The sequence below is a fragment of the Macaca mulatta genome, chromosome 11, assembly GCF_049350105.2.
Source record: "Macaca mulatta isolate MMU2019108-1 chromosome 11, T2T-MMU8v2.0, whole genome shotgun sequence".
Lineage (NCBI taxonomy): Eukaryota > Metazoa > Chordata > Mammalia > Primates > Cercopithecidae > Macaca > Macaca mulatta.
Window position 1 is genome coordinate 57,822,382 of NC_133416.1, and position 23,411 is coordinate 57,845,792.

The following is a 23,411-nucleotide window of genomic DNA, read 5'->3' on the forward strand; positions in this document are numbered from 1 at the left end:
TCAAGACCAGCCTGGCCAACATGGTGAAACCCCATCTCTACTAAAAATATAAGAATTAGCCGGGTGTGGTGCCGCACACCTGTAATCTCAGCTACTCGGGACGCTGAGGCAGGAGAATCGCTTGAACACAGGAGGCAGAGGTTGCAGTGAAGCAAGATCGTGTCACTGCACTCCAGCCTGGGCCACAGAGCAAGACTCCATCTCAATAAATAAATAAATAAATAGCAATGATGAAAACGACAATTGATCTGCTCTTTACTAAAAAGTATCACTGTGTGCAGCAATTCTAAACACTGTAATAAAGACCTCTCCTGCTGAGGCAGACAGCTGCATTGTCCCCTTAGTATGCCATTGCTGTCAGGTCCTCATCTCTCTCATACAGTCATTCTCTCTCTCTCATACAGTCAGTCTCTCTCAGCCATATTCATCCCTCAGCAGTTCATCATGCTTGTTACTGTCTATTTAAAAAAAAAAATCCTCCATGTACTTGTCAGCCACTTCCATTTTCACCCTCTTTGTTGCCCCTTTCTAATCAAACTGCTCAGAACTGTCTATATTTACACTATTTTCTCAAATGCTCACTTCTCAGCCCGTTTTAGTTCCTTCTGGAGCTACTGCCATCTAATCTCAGTAGTATTCAGCACTCTGTCTCTCAAAACTCTTATTTTGAATCTCTTTTTTTCTTTCATTCTTGTTTTTGTTTTGAGACAAGGTCTGGCTGTGTTGCCCAGGCTGGAGTGCAGTGGTGTGATCTGGGTTGATTGCAACCTCTGCCTCCCAGGCTCAAGCGATCCTCCCACCTCACCCTCCCAAGTAGCTGGGACTACAGGTGTGAGCTCCCACACCCAGCTAATTTTTGTATTTTTTTGTAGAGACAGGGTTTTGCCATGTTGTCCAGGCTGGTATTGAACTACTGAGCTTAAGCAATCCATCCGTCTTCGCCTCCCACAATGCTGAGATTACAGGCATAAGCCACCATGCCCTGCCCACTCTTCTTATTTTCTTACCCTTCACTTCCTGCTGCTCCTAGTCTTTCTTACAGGCTCATTTTTGTCTGTTCAATGTTAGATTTCTCAAGTTGAGGACCAAGACCTCTTGCCTTCTCACTCTGTATCAGTGGTTTATCAAATTGTAGCAAGCCCTCAGAATCACTGGAGGGCTTGTTAATATACAGACTGCAGGGCCCCATTTTCAGGGTTTCTGATTCATCTGGTCCAGGGTGAGGCCTGAGAATTAGCATTTTTGTTAATTTCCCAGGTAATGTTGAGCTTAGTGGTCCAGGGACCACACTTTGAGAACCAGTGCTGTATCTCTCTAAATTATTTCAGCCACCCCTGTGACTTTAATTATCATTCGAATTCAGATAACTCCTAAGTATGTATCTTCAACCCAGATCTCTTCCGAGCCCCTGATCCATAGATCCAACTGTATACTTAACATCTCCACTTATATACCTTAAAGGCATCACCATTTCAACATATCCAAAATTTAAATTTATGACTTCTCCACCCTACATCTACCACCACTACTAACCCCTCCCTGCACACATTCCCCAGAAAACCAACTACAACCTGCTCCTGTGCTTCTAGTTTTCCCTTCTGAGTGAATACAACTCACATTCATAAGCCCAGCAAGTTACAGGCTTAAAAGTCATCCTTAATGTCCCTATCTTCCTTCCCTTCTTTGGTTACCAAGTCCTATCAGTTTTCTGTTTCTTCTTATGCCAGTTTTGGTAAACTCAATTTTTTTTTTTTTTTTTTGAGACAGAGTCTCGCTCTGTCACCCAGGCTGGAGTGCAGTGGCGCGGTCTCGGCTCACTGCAACCTCTGCCTCCTGGGTTCAAGTGATTCTCCTGCCTCAGCCTCCCAAGTAGCTGAGATTACAGGCGACTGCCACCACATGGCTAATTTTTGTATTTTTAGTAGAGACAGGGTTTCACCATGTTGGCCAGGATGGTCTCAATCTCCTGACCTCATGATCCACCCGCCTCGGCCTCCCAGAGTGCTGGGATTGCAGGCATGAGCCACCGCGCCTGGCCCTAGTTCAAGTGATTCTTGTGCCTCACCTTCCCCAGTAGCTGGGATTACAGGTGTTGCCACCACGCTCAGCTAATTTTTGTATTTTTAGTAGAGACGGGGTTTCACCATGTTGCCCAGGTTGGTCTCGAACTCCTGACCTCAGGTGATTTGCCCGCCTCAGCCTCCCAAATTGCTGGAATTACAAGCATGAGCCACTATGCCTGGCTCAATTTGCTTCTTCTTAAAGCACATTTTTTAGTAGCCAAATACTTTAGTGAGGGTCTCTCAGTGGTAAATTCTTTCATTTTGTGTTTTTCACTTTATTTGACCATTTTGTTCATTAACAATGTCCTTCCCAAAAAGGGGTGGGTTGTAGGGTTGGGTAATTTATGTTATATAGATTCCATGTCAAAATAAGAGATGACCCTTTGGCATATTTACCCAATATATCTTTGTAAATGTTGAAGGAAGTCATTTAATTTGACTTTTTTCCCCCCTAAATAGAGAGAAGGTCTCACTGTGTTGCCCAGGCTGGTCTTGAACTCCTGAGCTCAAGTGATCCTCCCGCCTCCACCTTCCAAAAGTGCTAGGATTATAGGTGTGAGCTACCACATCTCCCTAGTTTGACTTTTTAAATGGCATTGGAATGCAAATTTAAACTTTATTAAAGTTTAGTAGAGTCCAGCTGGGTGCAGTGGCTCACGCCTGTAATCCTGGCACTTTGGGAGGCCGAGGCGGCCAGATCACCTGAGGTCAGGAGTTCAAGACCAGCCTGACCAACATGGAGAAACCCCGTCTCTACTAAAAATACAAAATTAGCCAGGCATGGTGGCGCATGCCTGTAATCGAGCTACTTGGGAGGCTGAAGCATGAGAATCGTTTGAATCTGGGAGGCGGAGATTGCAGTGAGCCGAGATTGTGCCACTGCACGCCAGCCAGGGTGACAGAGCGAGACTCTGTCTCAAAAAAAAAAAAAGTAACATTCTCACGACTATCTTTTTATTTATTTATTATTATTATTTTTGAGATAGAGTCTTGCTCTGTTGCCCAGGCTGGAGTGCAGTGGCGTGATCTCGGCTCACTGCAACCTCCACCTCCCAGGATCACGTGATTCTCCTGCTTCAGCCTCCTGAGTAGCCAGGATTACAGGTGTGTGCTACTACACCCAGCTAATTTTTGTATTTTCAGTAGAGACAAGGTTTCACCATGTTGGTCAGGCTGGTCTCGAACTCCAGACCTCAAGTAATCTGCCTCCCTTGGCCTCCCAAAGTGCTGAGATTACAGGCGTGAGCCACTGCACCTGGCCTAATCACTAGTGTCTTTTTAAATAAAAAGTTAATACTGCAACATTTTATTACTGGGATTATTATGTGCACATGCTCCTTACCTAAAAATTTAGTGAGTGATTTTTTTTTCTTAAAAAAAAAAAAAAAAAAAAAAAGTAAGACCAGGCGCAGTGGCTCACACCTGTAATCACAGCACTTTGGGAGGCCGAGGTGGGCGGATCACGAGGTCAAGAGCTCGAGACCATCCTGGCCAACATGGTGAAACCCCATCTCTACTAAAAATACAAAAAGTAGCCAGGCGTGGTAGCAGGCACCTGTAGTCCCGGCTGCTCAGGAGGCTGAGGCAGGAGAATGGCGTGAACTCAGGAGGCAGAGCTGGCAGTAAGCCGAGATCGCACCACTGCACTCCAGCCTGGGTGACAGAGTGAGACTCCATCTAGAAAAAAAAAAAAAGAGAGGAATTAGAGACGGGGTCTTGCTATGTTGCCCAGGCTGGTCTCAAACTCCTGGGCTCAAGCGATCCTCCTGCCTCAGCCTCCTCAAGTTCTGGGATTACAGGTGTGAGCCACCTCTCCCTGCCTTGTGAATGATTTTTTTGTGTGTGGAATTGATTTGTAGTTATCTTGGGTTGCATATTTATGTATATTTTATATTTCTTTTCTCAAATGTTACATAAATCTTTAAAACAGGACTTCAGAAAAAATTAACTGTAACAGGAAATATGGAAGATAACGCAAGTTTTAAGAAAATATTTAAATAGTAATGGAGCGCTCGCTTTGGCAGTACATATACAAAAACTAGAACAATATAGAGAAGATTAGTATAGCCCCTGTGCAATGATGACATGCAAATTCATGAAGCGTTTCATCTTTTTAGAACATTAGGCCCAAGTAATATGTCATTGTGTAAGGAAAAATAACATGCAAAAAATAAAGTAAACCGAAAAAGGAAGTGGTAGAAATTTAGTATGGACAAGTTTGGTTAATATTAAGCATGGATGGCTGGGCTCAGTGGCTCAGGCCTGTAATCTCAGCACTTTGGTAGGCTGAGGCAGGATGATCACTTGAGACCAGCCTGGGCAACATAGTGAGATCTCATCTCTACAAAAAAATCAAAAAAATTTGCCAGGTGTGGTGGTGCACACCTGGGATCTCAGCTACTCAGGAGGCTGAGGCGGGAGGTTTGCTTGAGCCTGGGAGGTTGAGGTTGCAGTCAGCCATGATTGTGCCACTGCATGCCAGCCTGGGTTGACAGAGCAAGACCCTGTCTCCAAAAATAAGAAAAGCTAACTTAATTCAGTAGCATCATAGGGATTAGGTTCTAAAGTCACTGTATGGCAAACATCTGCTTCAAAATTACCCTAAAAATCACGTAAACCTCCCAGCATTGGAACTGACAGTTGTTTCTTTAGTTAAACAAGAGCCACGCCTTATCTGGTATTTAAGGGCCATACTGTCTTTTAACAATAGATTAAAATTTATAAGATTAAAGATGAAAAATTCAGGGCCTCAAAACGCTCCCACTTTGAAAGAAATGGAAGAAATGAAGATACGGCAGATTCACACCTCCCATCTCCTGCTCATTCTGAGCTGTCTGCTCTTTGAAAGGAATGGCCCACAGAACATCTTTCAGTAGTTGGAAGCTCCTGTGGCCAAGTATAAAGCTTCCCACACGCCTCAATTAGCAGACTTCCAGGGAGAAGCGGCCAGGAAATTAACTCTCTCTTTTGGCATGGCCCAAAGAATTGAAGTTTCAAACCACACGCATTCTAACTTCTCTGTAAATTAGTCACTCTTGGCCACTCTTCGAGTTGCAGGAAAATGGAAGATTTTGTGGAGAAAGGTAATTTCCCTGTGCTGATCCTGTGGTCTAATCTTTAAGACACTTTGGATACAAGTAACTGATAATTCCAGCCAGCTTTAATAGAAAAAGAGTTCATTCCAAAGTTACAGGGGTTACTGACAAAATCTAAGGACAGTACATATTTACTGAGTTGAGTGCCTGCTGTGTTCCAAATACTGTTTCAACACCAAGGAGACAGCATGGGACAAGACACTGCCCAGAACCTACCTGGTTTGCTCCGTCACTCTACTTAGGGGTTTGTTCAATTAGGGAAGTCATGTAGAGGCCCTCCTTGACCAGCCCTATAAATAGTCCCCACTTCCATTATCTGAGTTGCATTTTAAAAGAGCTGTCTTTGGCCATCCCACAGATTATGGTCTTTTTGTGTGTCTTATTCGCCTGCTGGAGGAACATTATTTTTTATTGTTTTTATTCTTCATGTCCCCAGTTTCTATCGTTAGTGCCTGATATATAGTGTCCTATAAATGTTTGCAGAACTAAAAAGAGCATTTAGATTTTCTGGCATTTTCTTGAGTAAACATCTATGAAGATAAAAGTGTTAGGTAATACAAGAAGCAGGGCACTGTACAGATTGTAGAGTGGTCTCTTCTTGTAGATTGATCATGGCAACTTGTCTCCACCCTCAATAGGCCTTTTAATTTAGACCTACTAAAACCTCAAGAGGCTGTGCAGAGTATATCTATTCTCAAATGATATTCTAGCATTTCTTTAATTTTTAAATGAAGTTGGTGCATCTATTTTAAATAGTACTACAAGATTTATAACAACAGAAATGAGCAGAAAGAAAAGGAGAGGCAGGGTACTGCTCATTCTGTTTTGTCTTAATGTATTTGAGATTATTTGTGACCTTTGCGTATTTGATTTTCTTCCTTCATCCTGTAACTTGCTTCTGTCTTTCACTTCATTTTTGAAATAAATCATGTTGATCTCCTGCTTCAGAATAAGATCTTACCTTTCATGTTTTCTTTGTTGGCCTATATGTTTCTGTATTGTTTTTCCCCCCAGACTCCTGCCTACTTATTTTTTAGGGATAAATCATAAGTTTATGAAGATAGTTATTAATATTTGTTGATGTTCTTTAGCTTGTCTTGATAAGAAGTTCTCGTGACCCAAAGGTTTTTCCCAACATGGATTCCTTTTGTGATTGCTGCTTGTTGTGCTGAGTGGCAGTCCCCGGTGTTGCAGTTCCTTTAAGTACACTGCACTTGGCAGCTGCTCCATGCCCCTTTCATTACAGTTCTTCTAGGTTCAGTCCTGCCCTTGAAGTTGTTCAAGGGTGCAGGTGTGACCAAGTTAAAATGAAACAAAGGAAAACCCTTGTGTTTTATTCTCTCTATCAAGCCTCTAATAATGCCTCCTGGAATAGTCTGTAACCCTATTTTCCTTAATGTCGTTTAAGTATATGAAGATAGTGAGAGGCACACATTTTTGCATACAACTTATATGAATTGGAGATACACAAATAAGCAGGATTTTTAGGTAAACTTTAAATGGCTATCTCAACATTTTTGTGTTTCTTTTTCCCAGCCAACTACTATTATTGGTGGAGGTGAGGAGACAGATAGGATCTTAATTATTTATTTTAATTAAAATACTAAATGCTTGCAATATGAAAGACCAAGGACCGGTTACTACAGGAGATACAAGATGATTAAGACCAGCCTCTGACCTCAAGTTATTTACACTATAGCAGGAGAGATGACAGTGACACAAATGAGGACCACAAAAGAGAGTAGAATAAGTACTGTAAGAGAGCTCTAAACAAAGTACTGTGGAAATTCAAAGGGACGTGAACTTAAAGCCAGTTATTGAAATCAGGAACAGCATTTTGGAATGACACAGAACATTTCCAATTGTAAATACTCAGTAAGCAATGTGCCTCTGTGTGTGTATGTATGCATAGGGTTTGAGGAGTGGAATCTATTTTGTTTTATCTATCTTATTTTGATTTAAAAGTTCCTTCCCAAATGAGGCTCATAGCATAATGGAAAGAACATAATATCTTTTTTCCAGTCCATGTTCTGCTTTCATTTGTTTGGTTTGGATGGTATTAGAATCCCTATGAATTGGAGCACACATGGCAATTATATCTGCCCCCATATATCTCATCAGAAGGAAGTCCAGTATTTTCCTCTTGGGGCTTCTTTTTCCTCCCAAATTGTCTGAGAACCCTCAGGGATTATGTAGGCAGTGCAAAAGGAGAGGTGGTAGATCCAACTTTCACACCCAAAGGGGAAAGATCCCCACAGTCTGCTGTTTGCTTTCTATCATCTCACAGGGTGCTGCTGAAAACTGGTCCTCACTGTGTGACCAGCCAGTAATGCTGAGCCTGTTCTCTGCATCAGCTACTCTGATGATCTCTACTTGGACTGGTGGAGCAGAGTTCCTAGTGTTGGCTCTCTTAGCCTCATGCACTACCATTTTCCTGATGTCAGGTGGCCAAGGAAGCTCTGGGTCAGGATCTGTTCAGACACCTACCGCTTAACAGACCCAGAACTCCCAACCCACATTCCTTACAGAGTCTACACCTGGAAAACAGGCAGGTGGCCCCTTTTTCAGATTCCAGACACCAGCACTCTCATTCCTCTCTTGCCTTCTCTAGGCGGAGAGGTTAATCACCTACCCTTCAAACGAAGACTTTCCTCAATTACTCACAGCTGCTCTAGCCTCTCAATCAAGGTGCATTTACCATCCTTCTTGGATGGTGTGGGAGTGAGGGCCCTATAATGATTCAAGGTGATTATTGACTCACTCTCACTGTGGAAAAATCTGTGACGGGCATCCTGCTTCGTTAATAGTATCTGTCACATGGTGCTGTTGTGAAGACTTAATGAGATGGTAATAAGCAAGAGCCATGGAAGTATTATTGATATTCTGTCATTCCTTGTAAATCTCTTCAAAGGCTGCCCACTCGGCTTAGGGCAAGTGACTTGATGCCACTTTTCCAGTCCAGTCTCATTTTGTAACACTCTACCCTTTTGCTGTATCTTTAGCCCCACTGGTCTTAGACTTTAAGGCTTTTCTCCTTCACTGGGCTTCTACAAACACCATGCTTTTGAATGAAGTGGCTTTTCCTTCTCTCTGCCTAGTTAAGTTTTGCATCACTGTCTCCTTTTAACAGACATTCATCTTCACTGAAATTCTAATACAAGTTAAATCCCCATTATGTGGGTTAAGAGACCCTTGTTCTTTTCCTTCTTAGCATGTATCACAAGGTCAAAGGTATACACATGGTGACCACTTACTTGTTTAATGTGTTTCTTCTCTGGATACTAGCACCAAGGCATGTGTCCAGGCATGTCTGCTCTGTTCAACTCCCGGAAGTTGAACTATTAGGTTCCTTGTTCTCAGAGCCCATCCTGTTGCACTGTGTTACTCTTGCAGGTGAGAATATCTGTTAAATCATAAGCAGAGTTTTTTTTTTTTTTTTTGAGAGGGAGTCTGGCTCTGTCGCCCAGGCTGGAGTGCAGTGGCCGGATCTCAGCTCACTGCAAGCTCCGCCTCCCGGGTTTATGCCATTCTCCTGCCTCAGCCTCCCGAGTAGCTGGGACTACAGGCGCCCGCCACCTCGCCCGGCTAGTTTTTTTTTTTGTATTTTTTAGTAGAGACGGGGTTTCACCGTGTTAGCCAGGATGGTCTCGGTCTCCTGACCTCGTGATCCGCCCGTCTCGGCCTCCCAAAGTGCTGGGATTACAGGCTTGAGCCACCGCGCCCGGCCATAAGCAGAGTTAAAAGATAACATGTAGAGGCTGGTGGCTTCCTTCCATCTTCCTGAGTGGAAATGTTGTGTAGTTTTGTGCTACTAAATACCATTTTTTTCAGATTATCATCCTTACCATATTCAAACAATAGAAACATACTAGACTCTGATGTATTTTTCTGCCAAGGTACAATAAATTATATACATGTTGGTCATCGAGAAGGAAGGCTTTGTGTTTTTGAACCTAAAATGTGTACTTTTTATTGTTACTAAACCTTTTAACATCATCACTATTTAAACATAATGGTGACCCCTAGTGGATGTTCCGCATAACAGACTGAAAGATCAGAAACCCCCCACCTGAAGCTCTTGCTTTGTAATAATCAGCAAGTTGTCTTTTTCTTTGGATCTCTATTTTATTTTATGCTAGAATTTAGATGTCATGAAGAAGACTTAATTTGTGAGTCTGGCAGCTTCCATTCCAGCACATATTTGTATTTGTCTTTGGTTTTATGCATAATTCATTCTATAAGCAGAACAATGAAATTGTAAAGAAATAGAGAGTACCTCAATCCAAATACGTTAGGAATTTTTTTTTGTCCCACCTGACCCTTATAATTGTATATAAATAGTTTTTACATACAGTTATAATTATATTGTGTACATAATATTTTGTGTTCTTTTATCACTTGGCATTACTTTATTTGGAATGAAGTATCTGCATAGTCTACATATTTTTCATTTTTAATGGCATATAGTATCTCATTATGTTGATACATGTAGTTAAGTTTCATCTTTGCTTTTAGCTTTTCCTTACCATGGCAGTTAAACTGTGTATATCTTATTCAAAACACAGTAATCTGTATTTCAGCACTCCAGGTAATTTCTGAGATCTAGTTGGAGTGTGAAACCGTGGTTCAGGGAATGATTTACCTTGAGGCAGCATCTTGCCTGCCCAGCTGATATTACATATGCTGTTAAATAATGCCCTGCTGTCTTCCCATGCCCCCACACTCCTTCCCTCCTCTTTTTGATGAGGCCTGAGATACAGGTTGAGTAGCCCTTATCTGAAATGCTTGGGACTAGAAGTGTTTCAGATTTCAGATTTTTAAAAAAATTTTTGGAATATTTACCTTACGTACCAGTTGAACATCTGAAATCCAAAAATTGGAAATTAGAAATGTTTCAAGGAACGTTTCCTGTGAGCATTAGACAGGAGCTCAAAAAGTTTTGGATTTGGATGTTTGGGGTGTTCAACCTGTATGTTGTTTTCTGCTTCCATTCATGATAAATCATTGCCCTTGCAAGTGAGCCAAGATGGGAATAAATCTCCACTTTTGTTTTTTTTTTGTTTTTTTTTTGTTTTTTTTTTTTTTTTTTGAGACAGAGTCTTGCTCTGTCACCCAGGCTAGAGTGCAGTGGCACAATCTCAGCTCACTGCAACCTCTGCCTCTGGGTTCAAGTGATTCTCCTGCCTCAGCCTCCCCAAGTAGCTGAGACTACAGGTGCATGCCACCACGCCCGCTAATTTTTGTATTTTTAGTAGAGACAGGGTTTTGCCATATTGGCCAGGCTGATCTTGAACTCCTGACTTCAGGTGATCTGCCCACTTCGGCCTTCTGGCTGAATTGCTGGGATTACAAGTGTGAGCCACCGCGCCTGACCTAGTCAACACAATTTTTAAAATCTAACCAGGACGTACATTTCTCCCTCTTACTCCCAAATATGCATGGATTTGTCAGTTGCTTTCAGGGAAAGGAAAAGGAAGTCATTGATTTTTAGAAAGTTGGAAAAGCTGGCCAGGAGTGGTGGCTCACGCCTGTAATCCCAACACTTTGGTAGGCTGAGCGAGGCGGGCAAATTACTGGAGGTTGGGAGTTCAAGACCAGCCTGGCCAACATGGTGAGACCCCTGTCTCTACTAAAAATACAAAAAGAAATTAGTTGGGCATGGTGGTGGGCACCTGTAATCCCAGCTACTCAGGAGGCTGAGGCAGGAGAATCGCTTGAGCCCAGGAGGTGAAGGTCACAGTAAGCAGAGGTTGTGCCACTGCACTCTAGCCTGGGCGTCAGAGCAAGACTTTGTCTCAAAAGATAAATAAATAAATAAAAATAGGAAGTTGGAAAAGCCTACTCAGTGTCATAATTTAGGAAGCTGACAAGTAAATATTGTTTTAACTGATTTTGGGTAGGGATCTGTTGTACATGGTTATGACCTTATAATTAAGAAAATCTAATATAATTTAAATTTTATTCTTTATAGTTAGCTATTTTCTTGATGTCCTGTGGTGAACATCAATTTTACATTCAGAAAAAGAGCTTTTCTAAATTACAGAAAACTTGTAAAACCTGTGGAAAAATATGTAAATTATCCAAACTCTCATCACCCAGGATAATTTCTGTTAATATTTTACTGCATTTGCTTTCAGCATTTTCTTTTTTTCTTGAGGCAGGGTCTTGCTCTGTTCCCCACGCTGGAGGGCAATGGTGTGATCACGGCTCACTGCAACCTCAACCTCCAGGACTCGAGTGATCCTCCTGTCTTAGCCTCCAGGAAGCTGGGACCACAGATGTGCACTACCATGCCCAGCTAATTTTTTTTTAAGAGACAGGGTCTTGCTATGTTGCCCAGGCTGCTCATTTGCTGCCTCCATTCATGATAAATCATTGCCCTTGCAAGTGAGCCAAAGTGGGAATAAATCTCCACAAATTTTTTTTTTTTGAGACAGAGTCTTTCTTACTTTTGATTGGTAAAACTAGAAAATTTGTAACAAGGTATGGAAAATGTTAAGAATTTAGTATAGCTATTCTGTGAAATAGATTCTGAAGAGAATTTAGGTTGATTAAAACTTCAATTATAATCCCAGACATTGTAAAATCTGTTTCTGAAACATTTTCTGCTCAGTTAATATATTTTCTAATGAAAAGCTCGGTTAAGAAGAACCATCAAAAACAGCATTTCCAGATCCTTAAAAGCACATTAGTGGAGAAGACCCTAAAATATACTCTTCTATGTGTGTGTGTGTGTGTGTGTGTGTATGAACCATTTAAAGAAATAATGGTTTTATGGGCCAGGGATTTGGGCAGGGTGACTATTTTGCTCTATATGGTTGCCAGCTGGGGTCATTCAGTGGTTGTCTTCCCCCTCACGTAGTAGATGGGCTGCTCTGGACAGTCTAAGATGGCTCATTCAAATGTTTGCTGCATTGACAGGGCAGGTGGAGGGCTGGGCTCAGCCAGGACTATTGACTAGAGCCCCAACACATGACCTTTCCAGCATGCTACCTGCTTTTTTTTTTTCTTTTTAAGTGATAAAACATTGTCATTATGAATCTCAGTTCCTGTAATACTTTGATGCCATCAGTGTTTACTGGGGTGTGTGGCACTGTTGCTTGTACTCTCCAGACCACTGCTTTGAGTCTTTTTTTCCCCCCCCCCCTTAATTTTTTGGCTTTATAGGCTGATTCTGAGCTGGGGTCTGGAGCAGTACATTTGCTGTGTAGATGACATCTTAATATATTGGGCACTTAATTTGCTGTGCGGAAGCTGTCTTGCTGGGCATAACCAGGTGCTATTTCAGAAACTTAAAATAAGCCTTAAAGAAGGAAATCCTGCAATATGTGACAACCTGGAGGACATTATGCTGAGGGAAATAAAGCAGTCACAGAAGAACAAATACTGCATGATTCCACTTATATGGGATATCTAAGAGAGTCAAGCTCATAAAAGCAGAGAATAGAATGGTGGTTGTCGGGGGATATAGGGAGCGGGAAATGAGACATTGCTGTTCTGCAGGTATAAAGTTTCAGTTATCCAAGGTTAGTAAGTTCTGCTTTATAACATCGTGCCTTATTAATACTAGTAAGATATTAATACTACTGTATTTTACACTCAAAATTTTGTTAAAAACATACATCTCATGTTAAATTTTCTTATTGTAATTTTTTTAAGAAACAAATTTGGAATTAATCATTTGAGATAAAAAGGCAGGAAAACATCAGAACTTAGTGTTTTTCTGTTTATTTACCCCATCCCTATATTCTTGATAAGACAGTATATTTTGGGAGGGCAGAGTATGGGGACAGGACAGGGTCAGCGATGAGTGCAGTTGGAAGAGGGGCTAATAGGCTTGAAGCTGTGCTTGCATAATCTCCCTGTTTTTGCTTGAATTATGTTTATCTGGAGTGACTGACGGTATGGTAGCTAAGGCTCCCCAAGCTATTCGTTGTCTCACTGTTCAGGGTTGGGGGTCATATGCAGTCAGCTCCCCATCACTACTGCCTCTCTTTGGAGTCTCTGGAATGGCCTTTTAATTTACATTTGTCTTCTGGCTATTCCTCTCTTATCAGCCTGTTGACATTTAAGGCTCTACGATGATATTTTTTTAGTTTGGATGTCTTTGCATCATATTTATGTATTTATATTAAAACTCTCTAGCCCTTTGCTGTGAATGGGGTAATAGTACCTAGCTCAGAGTGTTGTGGGAATGCTTAAAGGGCTTTAGAAAATGTTAGCTATTACTGTTACTGGATAACCATCTTTAAAACTTCCTTTTTTAGAAACTGATTCAGCAGTACAGAAAGAACTTAGAAACCAGACACCTGCTCCATCTACAGCTCAAACTTCTGCTCCCTCTAAGTACCACCGAACTCGATCCGGGGGAGCCAGGGATGAACGATATCGATCAGGTGAGGAGAAGCCACAGAATGACCAGCTGAATCGTTTTCCTAACAATAGTATGAACTGTGTATCCTGAGAGCTTCCAATACTTGTTTCTTCCCCCCCCCCCATGAGGCACCAACAAGTCTATATTAACTCATTCACCAGTCATTTATTTTGTACCCTACTATGTGTCAGGTATAGTAGGTACTCAGTAATTTGCTGGAAATGGAACAGTACCTAAGACTGTTTCCAGCTAGGCGACATGGCTCACGCTTGTAACCCCAGCACTTTGGGAGACTGAGGTGGGCAGATCACTTGAGGTCAGGAGTTTGAGACCAGCCTGGCCAACATGGTGAAACCTCGTCTGTACTAAAAATACAAAAATTAGTGGGGCATGGTGGTGGGCGCCTGTAATCCCAGCTACTCAGGAGGCTGAGGCAGGAGAATCACTTGAACCCGGGAGGTGGAGCTTGCAGTGAACTGATATCCCACCACTGTACTCCAGCCTGGGTGACAGAGTGAGACTCCGTCTCAAAAAAAAATAAAGACTGTTCTGCCCTCAAGGAATTTAACAGTTTAAGAAGAGACCAGACAAGCATACAAGCACAAAGGCCATGTGAATAAATAAGTAAATAAGAAAGTGGAGGGTTGGGTCTCATGGGTGGTACTGGGAGAGCTCAGTGGATTCTATTGGAAGAGGCAGGCCCTTCTGTGTTTGCCAGAGCTAGAGCTATTGCGTAACTAGTCTCTCTTAATTGATGGAGCTGAAAGAAAACTCTCAATGAAATTTCAAATTAGTTATTTCTTCTAACCCAAAAAGTACCCACAGGAAGGGAAGGAGCAAGGTGTGCCTGTCTGGCAGCAGGAGCATACTCCTGCTTGCACTGTGCTTGGGACCACCTGGCGGCCAGGACCAGGTGTGCAGCTTTGATAAGCAGAGGAGTGACTGATAGATCCCTAGAGCATGTGTGGTGCAGCAGGCCTTTCCGATGCCCACTTCCCGTCCACTGCACCAAGAGTAGTCTCTGCGGCACATTTCTTGTTTTAAGAAGTGGCAGAATTAAGCAAAAAGACTAATGGAGATATTATTTATTTTCTTCAGATTTTTGTCATCTTTGTACTGACCAAGGTTGCCTTAACGTTTTCTTGAACTGAAAAACACAGTCTATATCACGTCCTCTCAAAAACTGCTTTAGAGAAAATGAGGAAAGGACACAGTTGAAGAGCTGCATCAGCTATTTTGTGAGCTGGTTTTACTAGATAGATATTTTCACACACAGAAGGAGAAAAGGATGAGAAGTGTTCAGTCAGGGGAAAAAAAAAATAGAGGTTGTAATTTTATACCTAAACTGGTCTTGAGTGATCAAGAGAGGCTTGCTCAGAGAACAAGACATCTAAGCTGAGTCATGGCAGACAGACAAGAGTTAGCCAGGGAAATAGTGTTCAGAACTTAGACTGCAAGGGCCAGAAAGAGGTGGGAGATGAGGCTAGAAGGATTACCAGAGACCAGATCTTGTGGGATCTTGAATGTCACTGAAGGATTTTCAGCAGAGCAGTAACATCATCAGATTTGTATTTGTTTTAGTAGCTCACTCCAGCTATAGACCGAAGTGCCTTGGCACAGGGCCTTCCATATATAAGAGCTAAACAGATATTTTGCAGAAAGAAGAGAATAGAAGTATTTACTAGTAGACCAGGTGCGGTGGCTCACGCCTGTAATCCTAGCACTTTGGGAGGCCAAGGTGGGTGGATCACTTGAGGTCAGGAGTTCGAGACCGTTCTGGCTAACACAGTGAAACCCCGTCTCTACTAAAAATACAAAAAAATGAGCTAGGCATGGTGGTGGGCGCCTGTAGTCTCAGCTACTCGGGAGGCTGAGGCAGGAGAATGGCGTGAACCCGGGAGGCGGAGCTTACAGTGAGCCGAGATCGCGCCACTACACTCCAGTCTGGGTGACAGAGTGAGGCTCCATCTCAAAAAAAAAAAAAAAAAAACCAAAACACGTTGTAGTTACTAGTTAAGGAATGGATTAGAGAAAGGGAGGGCTGGAAGTAGCAAAGCATTCAGGTGCTCCCCTTTGTTGCCAATCACCTAAGCCTGATTTTCCAGCCACCTAGTGTTTTCTTTTGAGGCTGGAGCCCAGGTTCAGCAGCAGCATGCTCCAACCTGTCCAGAAGGGATTTTAGCCTTCACAGCTTTCATCCCTGGCCTTCTGGGGGGGGGGAGAGAGAGAGAGAGAGAGGGAGAGAGAGGGAGAGAGAGAGAGAGAGAGAGGGAGAGAGAGGGAGAGAGAGAGAGAGAGAGAGGGAGAGAGAGAGAGGGGGAGAGAGAGAGAGAGAGAGAGAGAGAGAGAGAGAGGGAGAGAGGGAGAGAGAGATTTACCTTCCTTTTTCTTTGTTTTTACAGCATGTAATAAAGGATTATTAAGGATCCAGAAGGGTGATTTTCAACATTCTATATCCAACCCAATCAAATGTGAAAAAGTTTTTTGTGAGCTTATTTAGTACTATAAAATTTTGAGCTTCACCTGTCAAAACCCAGCTGTAATCTGTAGTCCCTGCTCTTTTGCACCTTTGCTTTTTGATTATCCCAAGTATTAGAAAGTGTATGCTGTGGATCAGATACTAGTCAGCTGACTGTGGAGATTGTTGGCTAGGTGCTGGTGTACTGGAGAGTTTTTAACAATTGTATGTTCATCTCACTGGGAGTTTTTCTGTGTGTCTGTGTGTCTGTGTGTGTTTAAAGGGTAGTAGCAAGAAGTAGGCCAGAATGAGGTAAAGTAGGGGAGAAAAAGTGATTTAAAAACCTTGAAGATATTGAAAGCTATGAGGGTCCTCCAATCCTATCAGGAGGGGAACATGAAAAGAGGATGCAAGCATAGACTTTGGGTGAAAATCAAATTTTTCAGTATATTAGGAATTGCTCAACTAAATAGCGAAAGAAAGCTCAAGATGTGAAAGAAATTGAGTCTCTGAGAATTCTGGCTTCTCCGAATAAGAAGAAATCAGCAGGGGTGGCTCGTACCTGTAATCCCAGCACTCAGAGAGGCCGAGGCAGGAGGATCATTTGAGAAGAGACCAGCAGCAGCTGCAGAGGTGGGGCAGATAAGTAGTGGAGGTTGATGGGAGCTGAACTTATATCTGTTTGCTACTCCAGTCATAGAAAGGGTTACATTTACATGTCATGTGCAAAAATAGCTGAAGAATATAAGGTATGTTTAATAAAAATTGCAACAATTCAGAATAAAGTGATGGCTACATAAGAAGGATTTTATATTAATGCTGGTAAGTGTAATTATAAAACCCTTTCTTATTTGATGGAGGCTTATTAACACCTATAACATTTCAACCAATCATAATTTAATCTAAATAGACTTAGTGTTCACATTTCAGACACAGTATAAAGAACTTACCTTTATTCAGAGTTTAGATTATCTGACCTGATTCCATTCTTTGTGCTTTAGCCAAGAGGGAGCTTACATTTCAAGTATACTACCTTATTAGTATATTTCTTTTTCCTGCACATCCAGGCATGATGCACCTCCATACACGTAGTATGGTCTCAAATGTAGAAAACACAAATTAATGCCTGAGATGAAAAGTGATCTTATTTTAAGTCATTCTGACTCTCTTGATGTTAATCTCTTGAGAAGTTAGGTACCTCAAACAAAACAACAAAAATAAAACAGGATGTTAGGGGAGTATTCGTATTACCTTATTCAGCTCAAACATGAGTACTGGAAAATGATACCCAGCTTCCACATGCTTCTGGGAGAGATGTCCAAAGTCACTTGTGTCTGGGGACTGAACTCTGGAAGTGACTTGTGGTGTTGAATGAGTCAAATTCAGTTAAGGAGCTGCCTGTTGTTATCAATAAGAGTCTTTGCTAATAGATAACTGACCATCTCTTTTTGACACTGGTGTATGGGTCAAGGTTTATCATGTTAGAAAATAGTTGAGTGGCTTGATTTGTTTTGTGATCTGTTGCTGTGAATGCCTGTGACAGGGAAAAACATGCTCTGTAATTACTAATTATCCAGATGTTACAGGCCTTCTAAAGCTTTCTTAATGTGAATAATTCCCTAGCTTTGTCCAGTTTGCCATTACATGTTTCATATCACATATAAAAATACTTTGGAAATGTACTCTTTTTAATTAGTAAATTTAAAAATTTGATTTGCTGTTGTCTGTTACTTTCTCAGTAGAAGTGATTAATCATTTTCTAAGACAGCTAGGAATCATTTTTCCTTCTAATATAAGGAGGACATTTTTCTCACTTTTAACATACCTAAAATAAGAATGTTTTATACAAGATGACATCATAGATTCAATTAAATATGGAATCATGATTCAACTAAGTAAATTCCAAGGACGCTACAATTGTATAATCAGTATAAATGCAGTATAAAATTATTTCATTTCAGAGCTAAAAATAAGTTGGTAATGTCTTAAAAGTAATAGCCCAACAGTTTGGCAATATCTTTAAAATTTTAAATAGTCATGCTCTTTATCCAGAAATTTTACTTCTAAGAATTCATTTTATATAAACACTCGTGTGCATAAAGATATATACATACATATACAAAGCCGTTTGTTGTGGTATTATGTATAGTCCAATGGTTAAATAAGTCATAGAATGTTCACACAATAGAATTTTATGAAAGTTAACTTGAGGTAGATGTATTTGTGCAAATATGGAAGGATGCACAAAATCCTTTTTTTTTTTTTTGAGACAGGGTCTCACTCTGTCACTCAGGCTGGTGTACAATGGCACAATCATGGCTCAGTGCAGCGTCTAACTCCTGGGTACAAGCAGTCTTCCTGCCTCAGCCTCTCAAGTAGCTGGAACTACAGGCACACGCTACTGTGCCAGGTTAACTTATTTTATTTTAATTTTTTGGAGACAAAGTTTTGCTCTGTCGCCTAGGCTGGAGTGCAGTGGCGTGATTTCGGCTCGCTGCAGGCTCTGCCTCTTGGGGTCATGCCATTCTCCTGCCTCAGCCTCCCAAGTAGGTGGGACTACAGGCACCCGCCACCACACCCAGCCAATTTTTTGTGTTTTTAGTAGAGGCGGGGTTTCACCATGTTAGCCAGGATGGTCTCGATCTCCTGACCTCGTAATCCGCCCGCCTCGGCCTCCCAAAGTGCTGGGATTACAGGCGTGAGCCACTGTGCCTGGCCAACTTACTTTATTTTTTGTTGAGATGGGATCTCACTTTGTTGCCCACGTTGGTCTTGAACTCCTGATTTTTTTTTTTTTTTTTTGAGACAGAGTCTGGCTCTGCTGCCCAGGCTGGAGTACAGTGGCCGGATCTCAGCTCACTGCAAGCTCCGCCTCCCGGGTTCACGCCATTCTCCTGCCTCAGCCTCCCGAGTAGCTGGGACTACAGGCGCCCGCCACCTCGCCCGGCTAGTTTTTTGTATTTTTTAGTAGAGACGGGGTTTCACCGTGTTAGCCAGGATGGTCTCGATCTCCTGACCTCGTGATCCGCCCGTCTCGGCCTCCCAAAGTGCTGGGATTACAGGCTTGAGCCACCGCGCCCGGCCTTGAACTCCTGATTTTAAGCAATCCTCCCGCCTTGGCCTCCCCCAGGTGCTGGGATTACAGTGGTGAACCATCTCGCCCAGCCCAAAATATACTTTTTAAATAGTAAAGGCAAGACAGTATGTAGCATATAATCTGATTTTTATAAATAATATGTTTATACTTGTAATATTTATAACATTATTATGTTATAATAATATAAACATATGCTACTATGTTTATAGACATGGAGACCTGGAAAAATATATACCAAACTATTGAGGCAGGATTATTTTTGGGAAGTGGTGGGTCTAGGGAAAATTTTTACTTTAGCATTATATATGTTTAGATATTTTTGCAATGTGTATTTTTTTCAATCTTTTATTATGGTAAAATAACATAAAATTTATGCATATTGTAAATTTTAAAGATAGATTTTAAGATTTTAAAGTCTTAATTATTTTATTTATTTATTTTGAGATGGAGTCTCGCTCTGTTGCCCAGGCTGGAGTGCAGTGGCACGATCTCAGCTCACTGCAACCTCTGCCTCCTGGGTTCAAGTGATTCTTCTGCCTCAGCCTCCCAAGTAGCTGGGACTACAGGCATGTGCCGCCACACCCAACTAATTTTTGTATTTTTAGTAGAGACGGGGTTTCACCATATTGGCCACGCTGGTCTCAAACTCCTGACCTCGTGATCCACCTGCCTTGGCCTCCCAAAGTGCTGGAATTACAGGCGTGAGCCACTGCGCCCTATCTATTATTATTATTACTTTTAAGACAGAGTCTCACTCTGTTGCCCAGGCTGGAATGCAGTGGTGCTATCTTGGCTCATTGCAACCTCCGCCTCCTGGGTTAAAGTAATTCTCATGTCTCAGTCTCCCGAGTAGCTAGGATTACAGGCACATGCCACCACACCCAGCTAATTTTTGTATTTTTAATAAAGATGAGGTTTCCCTATGTTGGCCAGGCTGGTCTCAAACTCCTGGCCTCAAGTGATCCACCCACCCTGGCCTCTCAGTGTGCTGGGATTACAGGTGTGAGCCACCATGCCGGGCCCAGTTATTGTTCTTAATGACTTTTACTCTAAGTATGGATTCTTCTGATTTAATGCTGGGAGCTAAATGCAGTACTAACTCGCTTTGCCACCCTAATTGTGAATTTTTCTGTCTCTGTCCAAATCTAATCTCTGATCTGGTGATGACTGGCACTGGCACACTAAGATCATTTTATTTCTGATACATTCCTTATGCTGTAGAAGGTAAGTTGAATTCAGTTCAGCAAGCATGTATTGCAGACTTCCTATAATTTGAGAAAAATGTTAGATTGCTAGAGAAACCTAGATGAAAACACAGGAGTTTTTCTTCTGTTTTTCTTGTCCATCTTTTTTTTGGGGAGTGGGGTGGGGGACAGGGTCCGGCTCTGTTGTCTAGGATGCAGTGGAGTGACACAGTCAGCTCACTCCATCCTCCGCCTCCTGGGCTCAAACTATCGTCCCTCTTTAGCTCAAGTAGCTGGGACTACAGACAAACCCTGCCATGCCTGGATAATTTTTGTATTTTTTGTGGAGGCAGGGTTTCACCATGTTGCCTAAGGTGGAGGGTTTTTTTTTTTCCTTCCCCCCTCCTCAATACAAGGTGGTACAGAGGTGACACAGAAGAGGAAGACGGGAAGGCATGTGGTGTCAAGAATGGGCTTCAGAATGGAGGTGGTGATGTCTGAGCCATTTTGAAGGATGGATAGTTATTTGGATATTCCAGGCAGAAGAAACATAATTTATCAAAGCAGGGGAATGTGAAATGGAAAATTAAAATATCCCCTCCTCTTCCTCTCCACCCTGCACTGAGTAGTGCCCTAATTAGTGTTGTGATATCCTATTTCAGAAATTAGTCATTGCTGCTTCTGCAAGAGGTCAGTACCTTAGAAATTAAGGAAAAATGGCATGACTGCTTGTTGGCTTGCAAGGAATTCCTTGAACTATACCTCTCTGCTTTATGACTCAACCCACCTACACATCTGCCTTTCCCTCTATCCCTATCTGTCTATCTATGGAAAAATCCTAACAGGTAAGGGCACTTGGTCTCAGTTCTCGCCCTGGTCCTTAAAGCCCAGCTGTGCCACTCATGGATCATATGCTAACCACTTTGTAAAAATAAGCCAAGAATAGGAGCAGGTGGCCGGGCACGGTGGCTCACGCCTGTAATCCCAGCATTTTGGGAGGCCGAGGCAGGTGGATCGCTTGAGGTCAGGAGTTGGAGACCAGCCTGACCAAAACCCGTTTCTGCTAAAAATACAAAAATTAGCCAGGCATGGTGGCATGCGCCTGTAGTCCCAGCTACGTGAGAGACTGAGGCAGAATTGCTTGAACCCAGGAGGCGGAGCTTGCAGTGAGCCAGCATCATGCCACTGCACTCCAGCCTGGGCAACATTTCGACACTCCCTTTCAAAAAATAAAAAGAATAGGAGCAGCTACTTTGAGACTAAAAATAACATATTCCACTTATCTTTTTGGGAAAGATGAGAAAAGAAATGTTTCAGTGTTATCCATAGATGTGGGGGGAAATGGCTACTCTTTTATCTTGGTGGTAAAGGTATTATTTCTTTTGTTACGAATGAGATTGGACATTTGGAGATATGTTTACTGGCCATTTGTGCTGCTTCTGTAAACTACCTGTCCATTGCCTAAGCCTGTTTTTATTTTATTTTATTTATTTATTTATTTTTTTCGAGATGGAATCTCGCTCTGTTGCCCAGGCTGGAGTGCAGTGGCCCCATCTCGACTCACTGCAAGCTCCACCTCCCGGGTTCACCCCATTCTCCTGCCTCAGCCTCCTGACTAGCTGGGACTACAGGCGCCTGCCACCATGCCCAGCTAATTTTTTGTATTTTTTAGTAGAGATGGGGTTTCACCGTGTTAGCCAGGATGGTCTCGATCTCCTGACCTCGTGATCCACCTGTCTCTGCTTCCCAAAGTGCTGGGATTACAGGTGTGAGCCACCGCACCCAGCCTCTATTTTTTTTTATGTTGGGTTGTTCATCCCCCCACAACCCCATCTTACTTGCAAGGGCTTTTTTTTTTTAATCCTAAAGATACTAACATTTTAATTGTACCATAGGTATTTGCCAATGCAGACGGAAGAGAAAAATCAGTGATAAGTGTAAGAATTAGAAAAGAAGTAAAACTATTTACAGTTTATAAGATAATTTATCTAGAAAACTCAAGAGAATCAATGACAGAATTAACTTAAAACATATTTGGTCAGCAAGATACAACATTAGTACAGAAATCAACAACCTTCACATATGCAAATAATAAGCAGTTAAAAGATACAATAGTACAGCAAACTTCATTTACAAAAGCACTAAAGGTAAAATATATTTAGGGATAAACTTAAGAAATGTCTAGCCGGGCGCGGTGGCTCAAGCCTGTAATCCCAGCACTTTGGGAGGCCGAGACGGGCGGATCACGAGGTCAGGAGATCGAGACCATCCTGGCTAACACGGTGAAACCCCGTCTCTACTAAAAAAATACAAAAAACTAGCCGGGCGCGGTGGCGGGCGCCTGTAGTCCCAGCTACTCGGGAGGCTGAGGCAGGAGAATGGCGGGAACCCGGGAGACGGAGCTTGCAGTGAGCTGAGATCCGGCCACTGCACTCAAGCCTGGGCGGCAGAGCGAGACTCCGTCTCAAAAAAAAAAAAAAAAAAAAAAAAAAAGAAATGTCTAAAACCTTTATGAAAAAACTTTAAAACCCTGAAAGACAAAAAAGTAGACCTAATAAGCGGAAAGACATCCGTTGTTCTTAGGGCAGTTTAACACCACGAAGATGCCAGGTCTGTCTAAATTACTTTACAGGTCTAATCTAATGCCAGTAAAAGCAGTATCAAATTTATTTATAGAGTTAGAAAACTCATTTTTGAAGTTCATTTGGGAAAATAAACATATAAGAATAGCTAAGAGAACACTGAGAAAGAAAAGGTACAAGGAGTGACTACACATACCAGATATTAAAACATCCTATAGAGACTGTAATTAAAACAGTTTAGTATGGCACACAGATTAGCAGGCAGACCATTGGAATAACAAGTTCAGAGGTAGACAGGTGTATATCTGGGAATTTAGTATACAATAAAGATTACATTACAAATCACCAGGACAAAAATGTACTTTTAAATAAGTGACACTAGGACAGCTGGAAAAAGATTAATTAGATCCGTATCTCACACCATGTATAAGCATAAACTTCAGGTCAGATGTGGTGGCTCACGCCTGTAATCCCAGCACGTTGGGAGGCTGAAGTGGGCAAATCACATGAGGTCAGGAGTTCAAGGCCAGGCTGGCCAACATGGTGAAACCCCATTTC

The 23,411-nt window shown here is 42.1% G+C and overlaps 1 protein-coding gene, 1 long non-coding RNA gene and 1 other non-coding gene across 6 annotated transcripts in view; 2 read left to right on the top strand and 1 right to left on the bottom strand.

Moving 5' to 3' along the window:
• DIP2B (disco interacting protein 2 homolog B) overlaps nt 1-23,411 on the top strand; it is a 269,702-nt gene that overhangs the window by 127,989 nt on the left and 118,302 nt on the right. For all 4 annotated transcript variants that reach the window (XR_013401070.1, XM_077954195.1, XM_015151712.3 and 1 more), the window contains exon 3: nt 13,426-13,554. Coding sequence is in view for 3 of the 4 variants with exons in the window: in XM_077954195.1 (XP_077810321.1) it covers nt 13,426-13,554 (129 nt within the window). In the remaining variant the exon portion in view is untranslated. The remainder of the gene's footprint in view (nt 1-13,425; nt 13,555-23,411) is intronic.
• LOC144332882 (uncharacterized) lies at nt 98-3,462 on the bottom strand. Its single transcript, XR_013401081.1, has 3 exons — nt 3,314-3,462; nt 2,088-2,703; nt 98-1,889 (listed from the first exon to the last, which is right to left on the bottom strand). It is a non-coding gene; the product is annotated as an uncharacterized LOC144332882 (long non-coding RNA).
• LOC114671121 (U6 spliceosomal RNA) lies at nt 4,072-4,178 on the top strand. Its single transcript, XR_003721017.1, has one exon. It is a non-coding gene; the product is annotated as a U6 spliceosomal RNA (small nuclear RNA).